Source organism: Gallinula chloropus (assembly GCF_964237585.1).
Source record: "Gallinula chloropus genome assembly, chromosome: 17".
Lineage (NCBI taxonomy): Eukaryota > Metazoa > Chordata > Aves > Gruiformes > Rallidae > Gallinula > Gallinula chloropus.
In genome coordinates this window covers 16,070,627-16,088,863 of record NC_140102.1, presented here as the reverse complement: position 1 = coordinate 16,088,863, position 18,237 = coordinate 16,070,627, and the positions used below count along the sequence as shown (strand labels likewise).

Sequence of the window (18,237 nt, the reverse complement as noted above, 5' to 3'; positions counted from 1 at the left end):
GTCACGTAGCCCCTCTCAAAAGGCCACCTCATTCCTGCCAAGTGCCCCCTTCCCAGCATGGCCAATGCAGGTGGGACAGGGAAGCTCAGCTTCTGCCCCACAATTGTCCCGTCTCCTTTCCACGTGCACTCTGCTGATCCTCCTCGTTCTCAGTAGACAAGCTTGTCAGATGAAAAGCTATTGTTCAGAATTAACCAAGGATAAATTGACTTTTCTCCCCCTTGCTATGACAGTGCTTTGATTAAGGCCTTAATCACATCTAAACAGAGGGCAGAGTGGGGAGAAGCCCTTGTCATGCCCAGAGCTTGAACCACCTAATCAGCAAAGCATCGCATCTCTGTGGGCGGGGAAGGAAGTGCTGTCTGAGAGCAAAATATTTAGATTCACTGGAATATTGGCCAATTGCAATATTTTTCTTCAAATAAAACATTGGTAAGAACACTGAAATAAATATTTGAGAATGCAATATACCAAAGTCCTGAGTCACTCCTGATGCACGCTCTCCCTCGCTTGTCAGGCAGCTTCCCCATGTAGCGTTTGGAGTGGGGATGGTTTCTGCCAGCCCTGAGGTGTGCTGACTGGTCCAGTGGCACACATCCCTGCAGTGGGTCTCCTCCTGGCACAGGTCACCTTCCAGGCCGAGTCAAATGCCTGGCTGTGCTGCTGAGTCTGCTGGGTGGGCTCTGTGAGGAGACTTACTGCCTCCAGTGCCAGAAGGTGCTGCCAGCAGCAGCCTGGGGAAGGGGCTGCAGGTGGGTCTCCCCAGGGGTGGTAGGATGGGGCACTTCCTTTCATTCCTCACTCCGGTCTTTTCACAGAGAGAACTGCAGGTGAATGTGGAGACAAACGTGATTTGGGATTCCTTAGAAGGTCCTTGGCAAAACACAGAGGAACCATGACACTGATTTGAGCCACACTTAGGCAGAGTCAGGGAACTTGTTCAATGGTGCTCGGGCCACATCCTGTCCCCTGGGCCACAGGGGATTTACTGTCCTGCTCCTGACTGCCTGTCCTGGCCCTGAACAGCCCCAACAACATGCTCTGCCCTCTATATTCCACCTGCCTTATGAACAACCCATTCCCCTCAAGTTTCTTCTGCTTCGGGGCCGTTGTTCAGTAGTTAACAGCCTCCTGAGTTGCCTCAGTCAGGCAGCACTGCCCTTAGGCACTCTCCACCCAGGGCAGGTCTGATACTACTTCTCACCCCTTTGTCTGGTTGTTTCTTGCTGTTTGTTTAGCCCCAGGAAGGGGCTGGACCCCCTTATCCTCTCCAATCTCTGCAGGCCTGGCAGTCACTCCTCCATTTAACCTCAGGCCAGGGCCAGTCTGCCACTTTGCTCTGCACTGATGTCATTAGTGCTGCTGTTTTTCTACTTTCCAGCTGCTGCCACAGCTGCTGCAGCATCTAGAGCTGCCTTCCAGGGCAGGTTGGAGACTGTCTCTTTTCACTGGCTTTCACACACCCACAGCCTCACATGCCACTGCCAGGCTCTGTGTGAGCCTACACAGATCCTCTGCTCTTCCTTGTCAGGCCAGGTTAGGTGGAGAGGTGGGAGGAGAGATAGCCTGGGAGAGGCACACAAGCAAAGCCACCTCTACAGTGCAAAGGACTTTGTCTTTTAAAAATATTTAGGTTCAGGTGAGAAAAGAAACCTGTACCATCCAGATCACTGACCCAGGACAAAGCCAGTCGCCATGACAAAGGGGAGCTCAGGTACTGAACAAGCACTGTGACATCTCCACACATCCTCCCAACTGGAGGCAAGAAGAGGATTACAGCATTGATGGTCAAACCATCACAAGATGATCCAACTGTGCTGATAAAACCTTTCCCAAGTGGCTTTCTCTTAATGAGCAGAACCATGTGTGGAGAAAAGATCCAAGCAACAAGAACAAATGACTTCAGGGTGAAGTTGCTGGGGAAAAAAGCCACTGCCCCACAGCTTCTTTTACTCTTCCTGAGAGCCTTCAGGCTTCCTGAGGGTCCCTACTAAGGCTGGGGACAGCCTCAGGAGCTGCGTGCTGACACAGTGCTGACAGTTTGTCGCTACAGGCTGCTGCTGCGGTCCTTTTGTTTCTCACACAACCTCTTGCCTTCATGTTTGCTTTTGCCAGACTGACCAGCTTCTTGCAAACCATCACATGCCAGAGAAGATGCTATGCATCTGTGAAGTTCTCATTCTTCCCCACCAAGGCAGCCAAGCCTGTCTTCTTTGATGTCAGCTTCGTGGCTTCTGGTGTGACTTGTACCTGTCCACAACTAAAGATAGGGGAGATCAAAGCCTTTGAGATGACAGGAGATGCTTAGCACATGGCAGCACTCGTGCCACGTGCTAGAGGAGCAGTTACCTGTTCTCAGTCATCACTGAGAAATGTTTCAGTGGGAAGAACCTGCAGAGTCTTGTCCCTCCCCAGCACTCCCCAGACATGGACACATGGCTGTCCACCTCTTCCTTCGTAACACAGATCAATCCACTCAGATGCTGCTTCTAGGAGGCACCCGCACACGAGGTCTCCTTGAGCTTTTCACACAGTTAAGTTTTTGGTTGCTTGCAAGTTTGCCAAACTGAAATGACTTAAGCTGGTTTAAAAAGACACTCTGAACTGGAAAACACCCCACAGGTAACGTAGCCCCCACATTTCAAATAATGAGACAAGAAAAGCTATTTACTCACCAAAAAAACCCTCAAAACCAACCCCCAAACCAGCTAATTAGGCACCTTGTTAAGAAGCCTGCATGCCTTCTCATGGTGGAGGAGGCCACTAAAAATGTCACGTAATGACATCTGAGAAAGAAGGAAGCCTCTAGGCTTGGATCCCTTTCAGCATCTCCGTGGAGAAATACCCAACCAAGGCCAAACTGTAGATCTCCCACAAGCAATTGGTTTGTGCCATCTGCAACTCTTCCAAGTTTGTCAGATGTCACCATCACTCCTTTCCTACTTAGCTTCTCGTGGGCTCTTCTGCACATCATTCCCACAAGACACAGAGTATTTGCTGTCTTAGGCTTGAGGTGGTGAAGTAATGCTACACTGACATTCCAGATGCTTCTCATGTCTGTCAATTCCATTCTTGACTTGGTTCAATCATCAAAGCTGGACTTAGGACAGAAGGAGCCTGACTGGTAGTGGGGGATCTCCACCATTCCACTAACAACTTCCTGCTTCTCCCTTCAAGATGCCTCCTTGCTCTCTGTTCTCCTGCAGACTCATAAAGGAACTTGTGACAGTCAATGTCTAGCTGAGAATGAGTGGCACCTAGTTGCAGCAATCAATTTAAACACATGCTGTAACTTTCTGGAGACAAAGAAACAAGAGGCTGACACTTGGTACTGTGAAAAACACCTCTGAACTTTTACACCAGTGCCTCCTGTAAACATTTGGGTACTTGCATTTGACCATCTTGATCTGCACGTCTTGTAAGGATTGTCTCACTGACTGCTCATCAAATCAAAGGCAGGATTTAGGTCTCCCAACATGGGAGGAAAAAAAGATCCTTGCATGAAAAGAGGTCTCACTTCATGACTGCTTTGCATTGAGTCATTAAATTGCTCTGCTACTTGACATGAAATATGGAGAGACTGCACAGACGTGATGCTTAACACGAGGAACAGGTCTGTCCCCAGTCACACAAGGCAGAACTCCTCATTAGGAAAACCAGGGGGAAAACAGAATCACAGAATCACTGGATTGGAAAAGACCTTTGAGATCTTCGAGTCCAACCTTTTCCTGAATTCTCGACGTCACAGGTTGCATTCTGGGATGATGTTGGGCTGCCTGTGAGATTCAACTCATGCCAGGAAAGGCAGAATGTTCTGATGAATAATGCAGCTGCTCTCTGCAAGAGGCTCCATTTCAAGCACAACACAGTGCACTGTTCCCAGGGGCAGAGTGTTTCATGGCAGGAAGTTTCCATTCTGCACGTGGAGATCATAGAATCATAGAATGGTCTGGGTTGGAAGGGACCCCAAGGATCACAGAGCTCCAACCCCCCTGCCACAGGCAGGGACACCAACCTCCAGGCCTGGAGCTACACAAGGTTGCCCAGGGCCCCAGCCAACCTGGCCTTGGACACCCCCAGGGATGGGGCACCCACCCCCTCTCTGGGCAGCCTATTCCAGCACCTCACCACTCTCTCTGGAAAGAACTTCCCCCTAATATCTCATCTCACCCTTCCTTCCTTCAGCTTCACTCCATCCCCCTTGTCCTGCCATTATCCACCCTTTAACAAGCTGATTCCCCTCCTGTTCCTCTGCTCCCTTCAGGGATTGGAAGGCTGCAATGAGGTCCCCCCACAGCCTTCTCTTCTCCAGGCTGAACCAACCCAGCTCCCTCAGCCTCTCTCCATAGGGGAGCTGCTCCAGCCCTCTGATCATCTTTGTGGCTCCTCTGACCCCTCTACAACAGTCCCATATCTTTCTTGTGTTGGGCCCCAGCTCTGGACACAGGACTCCAGGTGGGGCCTCATGAGGGCAGAGCAGAGAGGGACAATCCCCTCCCTGTCCCTGCTGCCACCCCTCTGCTGATGGAGCCCAGGATCCCATTGCCCTTCCCAGCTGCAAGAGCCACTGCTGGCTCATGGGAAGTTTCTCATCACCCATGACACCCAAGTCCTTCTCAGCAGGGCTGCTCCCCAGGAGCTCTTCTCCCAGTCTGTATCTGTGTCTGGGATTCTTCCGGCCCAAGTGCAACACCTGACACTTGGCAGTGTTGAACCTCATGAGGTTCACCCAGCCCCACCTTTCCAGCCTGTCAAGATCCCTCTGGATGGCTTCCTTTCCTTCTCTTGTGTCAACCACACCACTCAGCTTGGTGTCATCCCCAAACTTGCTGAGGGTGCACTCAATTCCATCATCGATGTCATTGATAAAGATGTTTAAGAGAACCGGTCCCAAGACAGACCCCCGGGGGACCCCACTTGTCACCTGGACATAGACCCATTGACCACCACCCTTTATCTATGTTCTGTCAACCAGTTTCTTATCCACTGGATGCTCCACCCATCAAATCCCAATAAACAGAGTGAATCGTGCAGCAGAGCTGGCATGTGGCACAGCATGAAGCTGCGAGCCAACACCATGATTTCTCAGCCCATTAAGGGAAGGTACTTGGAAAGTCCTTCTAGACATTCAAGGCAATGGAAAACCTTGCCACTTAACATTTTCTGTGGCCTGTAACTGCAGCCAAACTTCTCAGGAGAACTTACCTCAAAAGTGCACACTCACAAGAAAAAGAGCCCAGCCCTGGAACTTCAGCAGCTTCCACCACAACATCTGCAGAGGACCTTTTGCACAGGGCGGGATTTTTTCCTTCCAGATAAAGGAAAGGAAAGGACCAGCATGATTGGTGATGTTCTCAGATTTATTTTCCATGGCCTGCTGTGATCATTTCAGTCTGGCAGTGAAAAAAAATCATTTGTACAATGCAGAAGTTTAAATGTCTCTGCCTGCAGAAACACAGCATAGAGCCAGGAACGGCGGCTCCACCTCGCTACGCTCACAGCTCTTCTCTGGTACAGAACACAGTCCTGACCAGTATGGGACCACCATTAAGTACTGGCTTAAAAAGCTTTCAGTGTCTTAAAAAATCCCTGAGACAAAGATTAACTGTTGGTTCAAGGCCCACAATGGTCAGAACAAGGGAGACAGAAATGAACCATCTGGTGCAGCTCCAGTGCCAACAGGCTGAGCAAGATGCTACATCAGACTAAGATCCAGAGAGTGCTGCTCAGGACAGCATGGCAACTCTCACTGTTCCACCTACAAACACATCTGACCAGTGCAGATCAAAAGACTGGTTTTACAGGGGCGTTTGGGGATTATTTCAGAGTGAGAAACTCAGCCATGGGTTAAAGGAGAGCAGTAGAGTTTGCCTTGAGCTTGACCTATACAGGCTGGGCAAAGCTCTGACCCACAGGTTGTTTCTCAGGAAAGCTGTATGCACCAGAGCAGCTGCTGCCTGCTGCAAGAGCTGCTCACGGCTAAGAGGGCATGGCCTGTGGCACTTCAGAAGCCAACCTTGCTCTGCCCATTCCCACAGGAGGGCTGCAGGGCCCCTGGTGCTGAATGGCAGCTCAGGTAAATGGTGCTGGTAGCAGATGGAAAAAACCCAAAGGGAACTGCCTGTCTCCGTCTAAGAACTATTGAAACAAAGTATGGAGAGAGAGAGAGAGAGAGAGGGAGAGGGAGAGAGAGAGAGACAGTGCTTCCAAGAGAGAAACAGTTTCCCCTAAAGGGTGTAAATGTGAACTTGCAGTGGGAAGATTTCTGTCTCAAAAGCACCAAGCACCTTGGCAGTCTGCAGCAGCAGGACACAGGCAACAAGAACGTGTCATCTGTCCATCCACTGTCAGGCAGGTTCCCCCCAAGGAATAGCTCTGCTGTTGCCAAGGTAGAGTTGTGGTGTGAATGAATTCAATTACTCCTTGGGATAATGTCTGACATCTCAGAGGGCCAGTGAACATGATACAATCCTTTCAAGACTTGAGCAAGAGAGAACAAAGAGCAGAAGTCAGAAACACGTCTGAAACCTACTTCAGAACGGCCACAGAAAGAGTAAGAATTAAATTTCCACTTCAGTTTTATCAAAGAACATGAGAAAGATGTGGAATTCACCACCACCAAATGGCAGGATGGAAAAGAGGAATTTCCTGCCAGGGACTGGCCAATAGAACGGTGATGTACTGGTCTTGTCCCAGGGGCCAAGAGGAAAGGACCGGTATCCAGCCAGCCAGTCCTAGGAGCAGGTCAGATCCCACAGGAACAGCAGGAAGGTGTCCACCTGCAATACTGTCGACGGTGTCAACCTCTCCAGTGACAGCAAGGAACAGTAGTTCTTCCCTGGAGGTAAGATGATGAGACAAACTTCCTTTCAGGAGAAGAGGCTACCCAAAGCACCAAAGAAGGCAAGGCTGATGAGATACACAAGTTCAGGATCGTGTTCCTTAGGAACATGTAACTTGGTAGCTACTTTGCCTGTGCACTGCTGGGATTTCTATTGCTTTTGAACATCTGCTTCTGACATTGACTGCAATATAATGAACTAAAAGCTGAGCACAATAATGATGCTACAATCTTAAGACTCAAATAGATTCACTGTATTGTCATAAACTTAATGACATGTAAAATGGGTCTTGCCAGCCATTTTCCTAATTCTTTCATGCAGCTTTGACGTTCTGCTGTGCCTAGTTCTTCAGAGATGAGCCCTAAAAGAGTCATTGCTACACATACACACACACAGAGCGACTTTCTGATGACTACACAGGTACACGCAGAGCAATCTCCATCAGCAGGAACGGCATGACTTGCAGGCTTGAAGGAATCTTTAGACCTGGAGAGGTCACCTTGAGGGTGAACAGAGTTAAGTGCTGTGAAGTTCTCAGGACAAAGCTACAGACTTGTCAGCTCTGGCTGGCGTAGCACTGGGAGCCCATTCCACACAAACAGACCACAGGGTCCTGTAAACAAAACGGGAGCCAGGCGACTGGAATACAAAGCTTGGATCTTAGCCCTTGGCCGATCACGCTTAACAGGTTAATTAAATTTAAATTAGCTCAGACGTCTCCCATCAGCTTCTGCACAGACTGAAGTCCTTCAGCGTTCGGACCCCCGGGCTCGGCCTCTCATCATCCGAGCCACAGGAGGTGCAGCCGTCCCGCTCCAAAGTCCATTTCAGCAGAATTTGGTACAGAATTTGGGCAGCTCCAGTTTCCAGTGAAGTATTCCCGGCCTTCAGGCCTCCGGGGGTCAGGCTGTGGTGCAGGGGGGGGGGTAGGAGGCCAGTCCCACTTGGGCTTTCGGGCTGAACCACGGGCACAGCCCTTCGCCAGGGCGTCTGCCACTCACACAACCCGCTGGGCACCCGGACACGCCGCCTCCTGACCCGCCGGGGCCTCCCCCAGCCCCGCAGCGCTGCCGGCTGCGGGGTCCCGGGCGTCCCGACACTCCCACAAGGCCAGAGCGGATAGGCCGCGGCCGCAGGGTCTCCCCACCCCCATCGCGGAGGCCTCTCCCGCCCCGGCCCGGCCGCGCCTCGCCCGCCGCATCCTCCCCTCCCCGATCCGAGCGGACCCCCGGTCCCCCCGCGCTCTGCCCCCCTCCCCTCCCTTCCCCCGCCCCGCCGGCCCCACCGTTCCGCGAGGGGGGGGTCGTAGGGGGGCGCGGGCTGGACGCCGCTCCCGCTCGCCCCGCGTGACCTGCTCGGCGCGGCCCCGCTCGCTGCCGCCGCCGTGGCGCTGAGCGGCGGAGGGGGCGGGGAGGGGGCGGCTCCCGGCGGGGAGGGGGCGGCTCCCCGCGCTCTCGCGGGCGGCCGCGGGACCTCCGCGCGCTGCTGCGCGGCGGCGGCGGCGGCTGCTGCTGGCGGGCGGGCGTGCGCGCGCCGCGCTCCCGCGCCGCGCTCCCCCTCCTCCCTCCTCCCGCCCCCCCCCCCCGCCCCGCCTCTCGCCGGCCCCGCGCGCCAGTCACGCGCCTGCAGGGAAGCCGCCGCGGCCCGCAGCGCGGCGCTCGCGTCACGTGCCTGCGCCTGCCCAATAGGCGCGGGAGCGCTTGGGCTCCGCCCCCGCCCGCGCGGGGTGGGGAGGGGGGGGAGCGGGGGAGGGAAGAGGTGGGGGGGGCGGCTGCGGAGGGGCGCGGATCGCGGCGGAGACAAAGGGGGCTGGTGGGCGGCCGCCATCGGCCTGGGGGAGGGAAAGGAGAGCGGGGAGAGGAAGGAAAGGAGGGGGGCGGGACGCTGCCCGCTCGGCTGGGGTTGGGGGGGGGTGTCGGTCGGTGTTTGAGCCGGCGACGGGAGGGAGGGGCGGCCTCGAGGCGCCGTCGGCGCAGACAGGAGCCCGGCCCGGGGCCCGGCCGCGGCCATGGCCAATTACAGCAGCCTGAACCGGGCCCAGCTCACCTTCGAGTACCTGCACACTAACTCGTGAGTACCGGGCTGCGGCGGGGAGGCGCCTGGCGTGCCCCGGGGCTGAGGCCGCTGGCTTCGGGCTGGGGCGGCAGGTGAGTACGGGGCGCGTCCGGCCCCGGGGCCCGGCGGGGCGCAGCTGCCCCGCGGCGCTGCCGGCCGCGCGTCTCCTGGGTGCTGCCATCGTCGGCCGGGCAGTGCTGTGGGAGCGGTGGGCGCTGAGAGGCCGGGCTGGACCAGACGTGGCCTCTGGGTCGGCTGTGCCCCTGTGGCCTGCTGTGGTTGAGCCCTCAGCCGGCAGCGCTGCTGATTCCTCCCACTGGGATGGGGAAGAGAGTGGGAAGACAAAGGCAAAGCTCCGGGCTGGGATGGGCAGCTCACCAGGCTGGAAAAGGGAGAAGGAATTCACAACAGCACGACTTACCTTGCTCGCTGCCTGGAACTGGATGCCCAGCCTGTCCCTGTTCCTTCTCTTCAGCCAGCGTCTCTCTTTATACACTGAGGGTGACATTGTGTGCTGTTCGAGTCAGTTGCCCAGGCTGTGCCCTCTCTGTGAGAGGTTCTGGTGAAAATTAACCCAGCTGAAAACTAGGATGTGGCTTCACCTCTCCGGAGAAGCGTGTACCCTGGCTGCAGCGGCTGTCATCTGGTTTCATTTGGGCCTGGATATTTTGTGCAGGTGTTATCTCAAGCAGGAATATCACGTTCTTCTTTTGATCAGCTTTTTGAAGCTGCTGTGGAGTTTGTGAGTCACTGATGCAAAAGAAAAACTCCTGAGAAGAAACGAAGTTCTTCAGCATGGGTTACTTCTGAGTGCGTGCCTAGAAAATGGGAAGTGCTGCCAGGAAACGGTGTTTGGCAGGGTTAAGCACCCATCTGAGATCTGTCTGCTGCACATAAGCTGCCTAGTGCCACCAACAGAAGAGTTTAAAGTCAGAGCTTGTTCTGGCCAAACTGTCCTGGAAGAGCAATGTGAGCCACACTTGATGCATTTTGATAGCTGTCTTCTAACATTTTGTGGAGGAGTTCACTCCTGCTGTTACCCTTAAGAGGAGAAGTAGTGAATCACCACCTTCTTTTTTTGCTTCCACTTCTCAGTCTGTGGAGGAGCACAGCGCTCTGCAGGAGCCTGGAGGCTTCTTGTGCACAAAATTACAGGCAACTTGATTTCGAAGTAGATCTGACTGGTTTTGTCAAGACAATGTGGGAGAGCAGCCAAGACAAGTCTCACTACCATAAACCAAGGACCATCCTTATCTTTTCAGGCTTGGGAGAGTAATGGGTTCTGTACAGAAGGAGATACTTAGCAACACCCTGGTGTCACTCTTGGGTCGGTGTCCTCCTGTGGATTCTCCCTCTGTCTTGGCTGGTAGCAGTTGCATGGGAATGAACAGTCTGGCATCTGAAGATGATGGGCAATGCTGAGCGATGTTCCAGTGCTGTTGCTGAGTTAGGAGCTTCTCCTGTCCAGCTGCAGTGAACAATGCTTCTACAAATCAGCAGGCAACATGGCAGAGCTCTGTCAGAAGCTTGTGTCTGCCTGCAGAGTGCATGAACTCTGGCCATCTTCATAAGAAATTAATATCATGTTGCAGAAAAGGCTGATGTGTTGTTGCTACCCTGAAGAATTAAATGTTAAGACTACTTCGTGTTGCCACCATGCCTTCTGTTCTGCACATGTGGCTGGTCTGCTTCTGGTGTGCTACACGTCTGCAATGCATAAATTTGTTAAAAGATTGTTAGGAGGAGCTGGTCTGCAAAGTGCCCAAAGCCAGGGCTTGTCATCCTTGTAAGCAAAGAGCCTTTTTTTGGAACTATGGGGATCAGTGCATAAGCCAAATGCCTCCCTGATAATGAGAATGGAGACAATGGAGTAATTTTTTTTAAAATTAAAAGAAAGAAGCCCCCAAAGCAACCCATGGCAAATAACACCCTCTTGCTACTACCCCAAGAAAAAGCAGAGCAAAAAAAAATCCACAACGCGAAACCAATCCAAGAACAGTCAAGACAACGTGGGAGAGCAGCCAAGACAAGTCTCACTACCATAAACCAAGGACCATCCTTATCTTTTCAGGCTTGGGAGAGTAATGGGTTCTGTACAGAAGGAGATACTTAGCAACACACTGGTGTCACTCTTGGGTCGGTGTCCTCCTGTGGATTCTCCCTCTGTCTTGGCTGGTAGCAGTTGCATGGCTGTTGATAATGGACACTCTTTTGCTGAGGGAAAACCATACCATCTCAGGCAAATTTCCTTGTAGTGCTAAAGCTGTTCTAGTCGTGGCAGTAGAATTATTTGCAGTTAAAAATCAGCAGTCTGGCTGTTGAAGTAGAAAAGGAAACGTGCTCTTTTTTTCTTTTTTAAGACTTCCTGTAGGAAAAGTTTTAGTATGTCTAATGCAGAGTGCTCAGTCTGAAGGGTTCCATAGAAGCCAGTTTATTTGGTCCCTGACTAAATATTGTCAGTGGATCTTTTCAACAGCTTCTTAGTGTTCTCATTTCTGATGGCAAATTTCAGCATGCACCTGAGTCACTTCCGATGCTGTGTTTTTTAATAAAAAGCCCACTGTGCTTTTTCCAAGTGCTTTTCCTCATGAATAGTTGAATGGGGACAGACATTTTAGCAGGGCCTGTAGCACTAGAGCAGGGGGTAATAGTTTTAAACTAAAACAGGGCAGACTCAGACTAGATAGAATTGAAGAAATTTTTTGCAGTGAGTATGGTGAAACACTGGCACAGGCTGCCCTGAGAGGTGGTAGTTGTCCCATCTGTGGAAACATTCCAAGTCAGGCTGGACAGGGTTCTCAGCACCCTGATCTGGTGGGAAGATGTCCCAGTTTATTGCCAGGGATTCAACTAGCTTGTGTGAAAGGTCCCTTTCAACCCAAACCATCCCGTGGCTCTATATGTAAGGGGTTTTTTTAGATCACTGCACATAAGCCTGTAAACATTCTGCTTATTGTTTTCATGACTTAGAGCCACCTGCTTGTCTTCACATTGATTTTACAGCTGGAGTGGAAGAAAGTCACTGAACTAGAAAACCTCAAAGTGACTTGAGAAATATAAGAGAGCCACAAATTTTCCCCCTCCCAAGCTCTCCCATTCCTTCTTGTGCCTGTTTTCCATTCTTGCCTGAAACAGAGTGCAGTTAGTTCTGAGTGGAACTGAGCTCCTTTTCTTTACCTGTGTGTCAGACTTCAATGTAAGATGTGATCTTCAGGACAAAAAGTCTGATGTCTTGCATTAGTAATTAGGTACCTGTCTGACCATGCAGGATCAGGAGTCCCACTGGGTTCAGGAAGGGCTGATACTCCTTAAGAACTGCTCAGGAAATAAGCTGCCCTTTGGGATGTGACTGCAGATGGTGGGTTGTAGGCATGTTTGAAGTTGGTCATGTTCTACAGAGTTGTTTGACCTTTTGTAACCCAGATTTCAAGAAATTGGACTTCTGTTCCTTGTCAAGCCTGCAGTCCTGCATGGAGCTGTCTTGAATGAGAGCTGGAAGTTGTAGGAAGGTCCCAAGCTGGTCTGCATCCACTACAGTTGTTGAGACTACAGATTTTGGTAGCACTCTGCCCTGTTCCATGTGGCATTCTTTCAGTTGGATGGCCAATCAGTTGATGCACTTGGTCACACTGACACGGCTGGTCCCGTGTGGAGCCAGGAGTTGGACTCAATGATACTTACAGGTCCCTTCCAAACCAGTATGTTCTATGGTTATTTCAAGTGCTCTGATCAACAGAGGCTCCTGTTGCTTCTGCTCATGCCCATCCAGCTTATGCTGAAGTGTTTCCAGGTTCTCTGCAAGCTCTGACAGGCTGTACTTTGCTAACAGCTTGCTTCAAGGGTTTTATTGTTGCAGGTAAGGTAATCCCAGTGGTGTTTTGAGAGCTGGGAGAAAACTACCACCAGTTGATAGTGGTTGATGTAGAGTATTTCAGGCACTTTTTTACAGTAAGGCAAGACCATGTTTTTGGTTAAAGCTGAGTTGAGTCAGGCCAAAGCACTTCATGTGACTTTAGATATTGGCAAGTTAAGTCTTGTGATTGACATACTGACTAGTAGATACTGACAGCATGTATACATTTTTTGTTAGTTAGAAATAGCTGGGGTGGACTTCTTTGGCTTGTAGCAAGGTTTCACTTTGTGTCAGGTTTGGTGGGTGTTCCAGGTTGAGTATGGCAATGTAGAAACCGTGTTTCCTCTTGCCTTGCTTCGCCTGCACCTGTGTCTTCAGCTATTTTGTTCAAGCCTCTTTGGAGATCCCTATTTGCATCTTATTTGCATCTTTTCCTTTGGAACATTCTGTAAATCGTTAGAGTAAAAGCTGCTAATGAAGCATAGTTCCTAGTGCTAAAGCATCCATTTGCTTAGAGGTTTTTCCTGAGGTGAGTAACTTCCAGATAAACTTCTGAGATGTTGATGTGTGGAGCTGAATAGGTACTTGTGAACTTAAGGGAGCATTTGAAATCTGTGCATAGGAAGTGCTGCTCAAAGGAAAGAATACCATGTTGGAGCTACTGGGACAACATGCTGACTGGGAATATAGTCTTCACAACACTTCTCCCTTCTGTCTCTTGCCTCTGTGTGGACAAGTGGGAGCTTGCAGAGGTGGAAATTTCCATTCTCCTGGTTCTAGAGACAACTTGGAAAGTTGATGTGTTTTACCTCTGGCTGGAGCTGTGTCAGTGGGTTAGGGCTCATGACATCGCTGGATGTGAAAGTTCCTTTGGTGATATTAGCATTATCAGCAGCTGTATGGTTTGCAGGGGATGTATCTGTGTATCTGTTCTGAGGAAGCTGAAGATAGGAATGAGTATCACTGTTCAGTCACCCATCGGTGTCTTTGTGTAGTAGCAAAAGCAGGTTGTATGTGAAAAGGTTTCATGCAAACTGAAAGGTGTTTCTGAGGGCTCAGATGCTCCATCGAGCATCCCAGAGGAACAACCAGTTCCAGCAATGGTTTCTCCAGGTCTTGCAGCTGCTGTGAACACTGAAGTCAGTGTGGCTTATCTGTATTTGAAATACTTGTTAGATCTCAAAGATAGGTCACCAGGCTGGATGTTCTGTGGAGATATTCCAGTAGTGGTGGCAGGCAGTGTATTAGCTCTTTAAGGTTTTCTCACCATGTGTTTTCCTTCATGGTTAAGGCATGTACTTGATGGCTTTCAAATGGGTGCTGCTGATAGAAGGTGGCAATGAAGAGGCTGGAAACTAAATGTGCCTTTTGAGATTGTGCTGAAGCGACACTGAGCTATGTCACTTTAGCACTGAGTTTGGAAGGGAGTGTGGAACAGTGGTGGGAGAAGACTGTATTCCTCTGGGTTAACTGCAGCTATTGGAAGTCTCCCAGGATCTGGAAATTTCTATCCTGTCGAAGTCCTATGCTTCCACAAAGTAATATGTGCATGGAGGAGATGGACCTTATGCATAACCTTCACCTGTATGTGTTGCACATAAAGGTAGCGGTTAGTTGTTATGAGAAGCCCTGGCAGCGTGGAGAATAAGTATATGAATTGTTTAATTCATATGCTGCTTCATTAGGCCAATAACTGTCCCTTGTTTCATTTTGCCATGTGATGTTTTTTTAGCCCACAGTAAGCAGTAGTTTGTTAAATCAGATTCTCTGTGGGGCAGCTTATCTGCTGCCTGCCTGCCTCTGGTAGACAGGAGAATGCTTATTTCTAGTATGCTGTCAGTGGCTGGTGTTGGTATTCTAGACATGCAGTTGGATTTGTTTGAAGTGTGTTTGGTTCTTATTTAAAGGTGTCTCTTTTTCAGTGTCAGTGTAACCCCGCTGATTCTGTGTTTTGTTGCAGAACCACCCATGAGTTCTTGTTTGGTGCCCTTGCTGAACTTGTAGATAATGCCAGGTATGTACCTGAGACTGTCCAATTCCCAAAGTAAATTCAGTGAAGGCTTCATTAGCCTGTTTAATTATCTGTTATCTTGAACAATTTTCACATCTAGTAGACATTACGAAATAAAATACAAATGGAAGACTTTGCCGTAGTTTAGTATAAATATTTCCTCTTGTACTGCCACATCTGAAAAAAAAAAAGAGGAAAACCCCCCATTATTCCTGAAAAGGTAAGTTTGAATGCATCCTAAACCAGCTCAGATGGGAGAGAGAATGCTTAGAAGACACAAGGTAAGGAAAAAATAAGTCTGTTTTTTGGCTTGAAGAAGTTGGTAAAATAATAACTACTAGAGCTGGGACTCTTGATATACTTAGATAATCCTTGACTCTTAGTATCAAGCATGGTGATAGGAGGAAAATGAAAGCAGAAGGAATGTGTTGAAAAGTAATGCAAGAACAGGTAGAGTAGTTGTGACACGCGAGAGGAGACTTGGTATTTGGAGACCGTGTTTCTCATGTTTGCATTCAGGAGTCCAGGCTGCAGCTACAGCCCAAGCCTTGCATCCTTATCCTTTGAACTTCACAAAATACTTTGATGTGGCATTATGGAAACAGTTTAGATAGCTTCCTGTCAGGTGTGGACTGCCACACAGCACAGTTTGTGATGTAAGGAGCTGTGGTTGGAATATTCCTTGTGGAAAAGATGCTGTTCAGGGAACCTGTCACAGGTGTCTGTGCACTGCTGCTGTTCTCACGTGTTCATGATGTAGTTAAACAGAGCATCTTTGACATCAGTGGGTGGTTTTCTCTTCAACCTCTTGGTTCCTTCTGTGGCAAAGGAGAGGTTGGCTTTCTGGGAAGGAGGTAGCTGTGCTTGGTTGGGGGTACAGAGACAGGACTTTGGCATTTGGGAAGTGGGATTTTATTACAGTGCTGCAGCTGCAGTCTTCTGATCAGCAAGCCCAGGTTATGTGGTGGTCTACATAGAAAACAAAATGGTTCTGAGTAGAAGGAAATACAGTGGGATGGATGTTGTATGAAGGGCTTGACTGAAATGATCTTCTAATGGCAGAGTTTCCAGTCACAAGCCTGAATGTGTTCTGAGGGAGTTCTATTAAACCTTTTGTAGGCAGCTTAGCAGAAGAAATGTAGGTATTACTTGTTTCATGCAGGAGGGAGCTCAGAAGTGTGTGCTTATTTGATTTCCAACCCTCCATCCTGCCCTTAACAGGACTTTTGTTAAAAACCCAGTGGTATTCACAGTAACTAGGTTTAGTTGTGGCAGCAGTGTCTTGTACTGGAGTTTGGCTTCAAGTAGGCAAAAAGTAGAATAATGTGACTTTTAACTTGTCTGTTAGTGTTGACTGCAAGGCCTTTGTGGACCTTGATCTGTGCAGTCAGTTTATTCTGGAAATTATTGCATGTGCATGGATTTTAGCTTAATTTCTGTTTGACAGTTGAACACTGATTGTGTTTTTATTGCTTTGTAGAGATGCAGATGCCACAAGAATAGACATTTATACTGGTAAGTCGTTCCTGCTGCTTCCTTGGATGTCAGCAATTAAAGTCAGTTCTTAGCTTGGACTTTAGGCTGCAGATGTCTCTTGTAGCTGGTAGAGTAAGAGTGAAAGGGTTTGTGCCCATTACTGTGTTCAGGTTTGGGCCCTGGACTACAAGAAGGACATAGAGGTGCTGAAGTGTGTCCAGGGAAGGGCAACAGAGTGGTGAAGGGGCTGGGGAACAAGTCTGGTGCAAGGAGCACCTGAGGGAACTGGGATTGTTTAGCCTGGATATGAGAAGGCTGAGGGGAGACCTTGTTGCTCTCCACAGCTACCTGGAAGGAGGTGTAGCCATGCAGAGGTTGGTCTCTTCTCCCAAGTAGCAGGGACAAGGGCAAGAGGAAACAGCCTCAAGTGGCACCAGGGGAGGTTTGCATTGGATATTATGAAAAATTTCTTTACTGAAGGGCTGGGTAGTCTTTGGAGCAGGCAGGCTGCCCAGGGAAGTGGTAGAGTTGCCATCCCTGGGGATATTTAAAAGACAGTTGTGCTCAGGGCCATGTTCTAATTTTTGGACTTGGCAGTGCTGGGTTAACCATTAGACTTGATGATCCCAGGGGTCTTTGCCAATCTTAATAATTCTCTGATGCTGTTTGTCCTTTGCCCCAGTGCCTGTTGTCTTTTGAAAAGTCATACCTTTACAAATCACTTGGGCAAACATGTAGGCCAGACTTAGCTGAGGCCAGGTAAAAGAAGTAGTTGTTGACATGGGATGCTTAAGAAGCTGCATTTACTAAATACTTTTGAGGCTGTTGTGGTTCAAGCCCAGCTGCTCACAGAGCACCACACAGCCACTCGCTGCCACCTCCTCTGCAGTGGGATGGGAAGGAGTATGGAGAAAGACACACTCATGGGTTGAGATAAAGGCAGATTAATAGGATAACGAAGAGAATAGCAACAGCCACCACCACAAATAATAATACATGTGATGCACAAATCCACTTGCTCACCACCTGTAAAAACAACCCGATGCCCAGTCTGTTTCTGAGCAGCTTCGTGCCTCCCAGCTCACTTTCTCACTTACACCTGGAGCAGGACATGATGGGAAATATGTCTTTTGCCAGTGGGGGTCAGCTGCCCTGGCTGTGCTCTGCCAGCTTCTTGTACACCTGCCAGGGCCTGAGAAGCTGGAAGGTCCTTGGCTTAGCATAGACACAACTACCCAGCAACAACTAAAACCAGTAATGTGTTCTCAGCATTATTCTTGTAGAAAGCACAGCTCTGTACCTGCTACTGGATAGAAAATTACCTCAGCCAAAACCAGGGCAGTAGCAGATACTTACATACAGTTTAAAGTGCAAGAGAATTTCTTAGTAATTCTGTAGCAAAAATCTGGTGCTCTCTGACAGCTGAGCCATAGTGGGGTTGTGAAAGTCCAGTTCATTGTGTTACTTCTGTTCTCAACACAAATTCATTCTATGGAGCTTCTGGCTTTCAATTTTGGGAGTACTGAATAACTCTTCTCTTGTAGAACGACAAGAAGACCTCCGAGGTGGATTCATGCTGTGTTTTTTGGATGATGGAATGGGAATGGATTCAAGTAAGTGACAGGAAGTTCTACCTTTATTTTCAAGCTGAGGCTCTGTGTTATGGCACAAGCTGATAGCAACAGCCATCAGTGTTATGGCAACAACCTGGTTTTGCAGAAGGGGGCATGTTCTGTGCCTGGGCATGTGTAGCTGCCTCTGCACTGGCTCTTTCACACCGTATCATTTATCAAGCTGTTCACCTCTTCAGGTGCAGAAAACTCACCTGGCCAAAATAAAAAAATAGCTTTGCTGCATTACAGAGTTGAGTCAGCTGGGCCTGTGGGTTTTCAGCACACTAAAGTTGGCCTGGCAGCTGGCTGGAGGGAGAATAGTGTAGCCAGAAAAGGGTATGAGCACAAGCTTTGCTGAGCAGAACCATTTTCCCCATCAGAGGCTGC

The 18,237-nt window shown here is 49.7% G+C and overlaps 1 protein-coding gene across 2 annotated transcripts in view; it reads left to right on the top strand.

The window, feature by feature from the left end:
• The first annotated feature begins 8,789 nt into the window (after positions 1-8,789).
• The window catches only part of LOC311198211 (ATPase MORC2-like), a 61,525-nt gene continuing 52,077 nt past the window's right edge, over positions 8,790-18,237 (top strand). For both annotated transcript variants that reach the window (XR_014617687.1, XM_084272111.1), the window contains exons 1-4: positions 8,790-8,912; positions 14,711-14,764; positions 16,242-16,276; positions 17,782-17,850. Coding sequence is in view for 1 of the 2 variants with exons in the window: in XM_084272111.1 (XP_084128237.1) it covers positions 8,851-8,912; positions 14,711-14,764; positions 16,242-16,276; positions 17,782-17,850 (220 nt within the window). In the remaining variant the exon portion in view is untranslated. The remainder of the gene's footprint in view (positions 8,913-14,710; positions 14,765-16,241; positions 16,277-17,781; positions 17,851-18,237) is intronic.